General features: G+C 30.9%; 1 protein-coding gene across 1 annotated transcript; it reads right to left on the reverse strand.

The window, feature by feature from the left end:
- Positions 1-2,875: 2,875 nt before the first annotated feature.
- Positions 2,876-4,515, reverse strand: LOC145097853 (uncharacterized). The gene is made up of 3 exons (XM_079035507.1): positions 4,356-4,515; positions 3,442-3,718; positions 2,876-3,364 (listed from the first exon to the last, which is right to left on the reverse strand). The coding sequence occupies exons 1-3, from the start codon at positions 4,410-4,412 to the stop codon at positions 3,180-3,182; spliced, it is 519 nt and encodes a 172-aa protein (XP_078891633.1). The 5' UTR covers positions 4,413-4,515; the 3' UTR covers positions 2,876-3,179.
- Between the last annotated feature and the right edge of the window lie 2,072 nt (positions 4,516-6,587).

The following is a 6,587-nucleotide window of genomic DNA, read 5'->3' on the forward strand; positions in this document are numbered from 1 at the left end:
GTTTGATGTCACCTTCAAGCACATCGACCCGTGCCTTAGCTAGGATACCATTTATAACATCCCTCAATGACACGAATCACAAAATTGTCCGTTTTGGGTCATCCGATACAAAAAAAAAAAAAAAAAAAAAAAAAAAAAAAAAAAAAAAAACTTCCTAAGAAATCACCCATCTTAGAATTTCTCTCGCACGGGCACACTTAATTGCAACGCTCTTATGAGATATGTTGCCCTCACGGATTTAAGATGTGTTGTAATGGGGAAGGTATCCATACCCTTTATAAGGCAATACTTTGTTCTCACTCGAAGCCGATGTGGGACCAGGTGCAATTAGCCACCGACCATCACAGTGAAACGCCCATCACTAAGGTAATTTAAAATATCATTTTTTAATCTCTAAAACTTTTTGTTTAAGTTTGAAAAAATCATACGATCCCTTAATCCAAAATAAGTTTAAAAATTCAAATTATGAGTGCTTAACAATGAAAATATCATAACATAGTTTAATAGACCACACATGGCGTACCTTTCTCAAAATTCCTTGTCATTTCTAGTCTCGCCACTATAGTCTTCAACCAAGTCACATGTAAAAATAAGTTAAGCAATGAAATGTCTAGTGAGAGGCCGATGTTGGTTCATTTTGAGTAAAAAAAATAACAATCTACTTTCTTGAATCAAACTTCCAAAATCACTAAAAAAATATAGATCAAATTAGGGTTCTTATAACCCAAAACAATGATAAAAAGGGTAATATATAACGCATATCTCTCTAAATACAATCAAGGCTAAACATTAGTTAGCGAAGAACAACAAATCATCTCAACTTCCAAAACAAGGTAATATTTGATTCAATATGCAATATAATGTAATCATTTGTCTATTCCCAACCTTTGTCCATCTCATAAATTTAAAATCACCAAAGTAGATGGTTAACTATCAAGATTATGATATAACTTCCCCAATTTTGCTCGCTTATAGACTAGGCACTAGTGAACCATCATGCTATCTCATACAAGAGATAACTAGCTTACATGTGAAACATGAATATTATCTAGAAATCTACTCAAATACCGACTTAATGGCATCTCATAAACTCAAACTCACCAAAGTAGATGGTTAATCATCAAGCTTATGAGACAGTTTCCTCCATTTTGCTCATTTTTAGACTAGGCACTCGTAAACCATCACACTATGGCATACAAGGGGTAACCAGCTTACATGTGAAATATGAAAATTATCTAGAAATCTACTCATTTTCAAATCAATATTAGCTAACTAAGCAAGTTTCAAGGATGAAAGTAGTATCGAAGGGAAGTGAACGGATGAGATTGTATGATATGAAATATAAATGAAAATAATTAAAAACAATATATAAATATTATTTGTGGTGATCATTTGATAGTTTCCATATTACAAAACAATTCAACCCAAAATTTTCTTTTAATTTTGGTTTTGGACATGCCCAATATCTAAAATATTAAAAAAAAAGTTGTAAATACACAATCATTTTCATGTTACAAATTCGAACCATAACTTTATCCGTTTAATTTTTATGTCGTATAAATCAATTTAATTAAACAGATTGAAATATACGGCCCAATCATTTATTTGCATGTCGATATCATATCATATCAAGAATTACCACCCCTTATTTTTAAGGGAAAATGACAATGGAGGGTAGCTAAGCGTTGAGTTTGTTCTGATTTGGTATCTTTCCTTTTCTGTACCAAATATATCATTAAACTTGTTGTTTGTGTTCACTATAGCCCTTTTGATCGGCTTTTGACCAGCTGTCACCTATGATAACCGGTCAAAAGGTTATAATGAACACAAATAACAAGTTTGATGGTATATTGGGTACAAAAAAATGAAAGAGACCAAATGAGAACAAACTCAACGGTTGGTTACCCCCTGAGTCATTTTCCCCAAAAAGTTAAATGGAATTAAAACTACAAAAGTATCAAAAACTGTAACCTTCTTAAGTCATAACGTACATTAAGAACGTTTCGGAGGGGTATCTTCGTCAAAACATGGTCTATGCTATGCTTACTGTGTTTAGCTGTCAAGAACTCTTTAAAAAAAGATATGACTGTGTATGAGAGGTATCTTTATCAGCATAAACGTTTACCTCAAAGTATATTATAGTGATGTGTCTGCAAAAGCTAGATGATATTGTACATATTGATGTTGTATTTTATCTCATGAATTCGATCTTAAAGCCAAGTAAAATAAAAAATCACAGCACTTGTGATTCCACTCGTTTGTAGACTTGTCCAGAATCCATGATACAATAAATTATTTGATTGGGAATGTAAATGTAGTCATGAAATGCATCTGATCAATCAAGATTCTCCTAATAAATATTTAAATGTATTACAAAGTTATACATATATGAATAATGTTCTTTCGTGCGGTTATGTTTTAAAGAAAAGTAAGAATAAATCTCAGAAAATCATTAATATAAGCACAAAATGATATGGGATTTTATGTAAATAAGTAAAAGGATATAACTCATTAATATGAGCACAAAATGATATTGGATTTTATGTAAATGAGTAAAAGGATATAACTCAGAAGGTTAACCAACTATTGAATTTGTTCTGATTTGGTCTGTTTTCTTTTTTTGCTCAATATACTATCAAACTTATTGAATTTGTTCTGATTTGGTCTGTTTTCTTTTTTTGCTCAATATACTATCAAACTTATTGTTGGTCTGTTTTCTTTTTTTGCTCAATATACTATCAAACTTATTGTATGTATTCATCATAACCCTTTAACCGGCTATCACAGATGACAGAAAGTCAAAAACCAATCAAAAAGAATATAACGAAACAAACAACAAGTTCAATGATATATTGGATAAAAAAACAAATAAAAATAAACTCAAACCAGAATCATTCATTTTCCCTATTTTTAAATACCTAAAACAAAAGTTTTGAGAGGGTCCTTCAGTATTTAACTATATATCCTCTCAATGGATTTTACATTTTATATCTCAAAAGACACGACAATTATCGATGCAAGCTAGAAACAAACCTCACTACTATTACGAAAGTCAACATTGACCCAATTCACCATTAAGCACATAGAAACCCTAATCCTCTTAAACACTTCGACTTACAACACACGCTCATTTTATTCCTACAAACTTCAACCTTCATAACAACACAATCGCAGTAATTTCAAGGGCACTTTGGTCTGCCGCCGTGAGTTTTCATATTGGTGTAGCAGGTGCCGCAAACCTCCTTGTTGCCGGACTGACCCGGCGGAACACATTTGCACCGATCACAGCATGTCACACAAGCTCTCAGGCACACATTTTGCCTTGAATGATTCTTGCACCTCACCAAACATGGTGGGTAACATTCTGCAAAAGTAAAAGTACAGATGGAAATTAGAATCAAATGAAGAAATACAGTGTTTTAAAAGGCCAAAAGAGAGTACCTTTGGTGTTTCTTGGTGGGGTTGGTGGGGCGGCGGTGGGTGGCTTGGCGACCGGTGGTGCTGTGGTGGGTGGCTTAGCAACTGGTGGTGTTGGGGTTGGTGGTTTAACAATTGGTGGTGTAGGGGTGGTGGGTGGTTTTGAAACTGGGGGTGTAGCGGTGGGGGGTTTAGCAACTGGTGGTGCAGGGGTGGGGGGTTTACTCACCGGTGGAGGAGGCGACGGTGACGGTGGTGGTAGTGGTGAGCTTTTGGGGGCAGGGGAGGTGGCGAATGCAGCCTGTAGAAAGTAGAATAAAGTTATAAAATATCTATTTTTTTTATTATTTAGTACATATTTGAAATGGGTTTGTAGTTAAAGTCACATGTGATTGTGACTACTCGTATCATCTAAAATGGAATAATACATGATTACATTTGTTCCTTTTTTACCTCTCAAAGTGAACATATAGAGATCTTTTCAACATATGTGTTTCTTTTTTGTACTATTAAGACGTAAAAGAATGAAAACCAATTTGGTATATATAATCCTAGGTTAAATTTCTATAAAGTTCAGTTTTTTGGGGGTCAAATGACTAAATTAGCCCTGAAAGCATGATGAATATAGAACAAAACAACACAATGAAAGTTCAAGAACCAAGATATCTTAAATTTGCTAAATCTTGTTTTTATTCTTTTTCTGGTCATTCTCTTATCTTTACTTCCAAGATCTATAAGAATCCAAAAATGGGTACAACCAATGATAAAATATGATCTGAAAACCAAAAAATAAATCATATTTCAACAACATGACAAACATTTCCAAATAGATCTAAGCTTACAACTTGTTCATTGGATGAAAAAGGAAACAAAAAGAATAATGAGAAAGTAATAAATAAGAAACTAAATCGAAAGTGGATCAAAGTAAAGAAGCTTACAGAAGTAGAAACCAGAAGAAAAGAAGCAAGAAGGAAGAGATGAAGTTTCATAGCCATGTTGATTGTTGAACCTCAAAGACTGAACCTTGAGTGTTTGGGGGGGATGTACTTGATGGTTATGGAGGGTGTGGACTGCAGATGGTATAAATAGAAAGAAAAAATTATCTGGATGAAAGTAAATTAATTTTATTTTAAATATATCTTGCTAAATATGGTGATTTCAAGAGAAACTCATAAAAAAAAATGGGGCACGTATTCATTTAACAAAATGATCGATTATATAAATTATTTAACGTGGTTATCAATTTCTCAGTGAGTCAAATGTGATATTATGGACCCCACTAAATTATTTACCGCAGTCTTGTCTCTCACATTAACTTAAATTCAATACGGAAAACTCATATTTAAGGATCGATACACGTTTTGTAACGTATATGCATATGTAGATAAGGCTGAAGTTATATTTTTAATAACTATTTACTATGTAGATATTTGTGTGTATTTTATCTTTAGATATTTCAAATGGACTGATGACTTTATCATTTATGCACCAATTTTAGTTTGTTTAACTTAGCAATGTAAATCCATGGGTTTACAATAAAATAAGGGTTCGGCTGGATTATTGGTGATTTTTAGTATCACATGACAATTTAGTGTAATCGTACTATATATTGAGTTTCAAATGAGACTTAGATCGTAATCTAATACAGCTCAAGTGGTATGAACTGAATTTTGTACGAATCGTATATAAAATCAAAATATCAATAAAAAATAGTAAATTTTACACGATTCATTAAGATATTTTAATTACCATATTTTTTTTCTAGGTTCCTACAATTTGTACAAGTAAAATCCATTAAGGAGTATGGACTAAGCCAGTGTATACTATTGCATAACAATTACCCAGTGAGCAACAAATACTAATATGTGTAAACATATCTCATTTGGATGATTCCAAATAAATAGTCGAACAGACACGTGCCAAATATTCGTGTTTTGTATCATAGTTAGACCATGGGCCCCTAACTAAACATATTACCATTTGAAGGAAATTTCGGTCCGATTACTTTTTATTTCATAACGTCAAATGGATACTAGTAAATAGTTAAATACAATGAAAACTCATCTAAAATTTATAATTTTTAAAGTAGGGTTATCTACATAAAGCCTCAAACTTTTTTCAAAAGTTTCAATAAGGTCTTAATTTTTTTAACAGAAAAGTCCTAATATTTTGAAAAAATTATATAATCTATCATTTGCTGTTCAAATATAAAAAAACAAAATTTCGTTAATTTAGGAAAAAAAAATTAAAATATTAAGATTTTTCTATTAAAAGAAAATTATAATTTTATTGAAACTTTTGAAAAAGTTTAGGACTTTTAAAGTATAATATTGTCCTTCCTTTTTACCACATTCTAATGGGATCTCAATGTTTGTTGTTATTATTGCACTTATATGATTAAAATTTAATTTTTTAAAAACAATTATTTAACATTATATACTAAAAGGATTATATGACTATGAGCATGTTAACAGATTTGTTAGATCGTCTATTTTCTCACCTATCTCACAATATAGTTATGATCTTGTTATAATCATTGGAGAATATATTAATAATATTGGAATGAAAATTATTTATAAAAAAAAATAGAGTACATTGTACGTAAAAATGATTGTGTTTTCTGTCGACCTTTACCTTAAGAAATGTCTTCTCAAATTATATCTTAGGATCCCTTTATAAGTTATTTTTTCAGGTTAATGAGCTAAAAGGGTAACCGAGTTTAGTTGTTAACTATATTTAAGTAATTATATTTTTTTGTCTGCGTTTGATTGATTAGTAAACTTTTTGACATATTCATAATAAGATAATATCACTACTAATTACAAATAATATTATTTTATTTTGAACATATCAAACGTGTATAAAAAAAAGATTATGTAACAATGGACACAAACTAATGTTTGTTACTCTTTTAAGTCGTTATGATTTATAATCAAACAAATTATTCCTTCATATATCCAATATAAAATAGGATTTTTGTTGTAACATAAATTCTAAGATGATACATTTGTTTTTTGTCGAACAAAAGATATATTTTCAGAATCTTATCTCTAAACTATATATTTTTTCACCACGGTAAACTATCAACTAAAGAAAAAAAGAAAAAAAAAAGTTTTGAAACACCTTATACCGCCTAGATCAAATGTTTTTTTTTGGTTAATACAATACAT

This window comes from Lactuca serriola, chromosome 4 (genome assembly GCF_051521515.1).
Source record: "Lactuca serriola cultivar US96UC23 chromosome 4, Lser_US96UC23_V15, whole genome shotgun sequence".
NCBI lineage: Eukaryota > Viridiplantae > Streptophyta > Magnoliopsida > Asterales > Asteraceae > Lactuca > Lactuca serriola.

Bases quoted from the DNA above. Each gene is read 5' to 3' on its own strand.
- LOC145097853 (XM_079035507.1), bottom strand. From the start codon at position 4,412: ATGGCTATGAAACTTCATCTCTTCCTTCTTGCTTCTTTTCTTCTGGTT. The intron at 3,719-4,355 runs GTAAGCTTCTTT...TACTTTCTACAG, and splicing joins TTCTTCTGGTTTCTACTTCT to GCTGCATTCGCCACCTCCCC. The intron at 3,365-3,441 runs GTACTCTCTTTT...TTACTTTTGCAG, and splicing joins CCCACCAAGAAACACCAAAG to AATGTTACCCACCATGTTTG.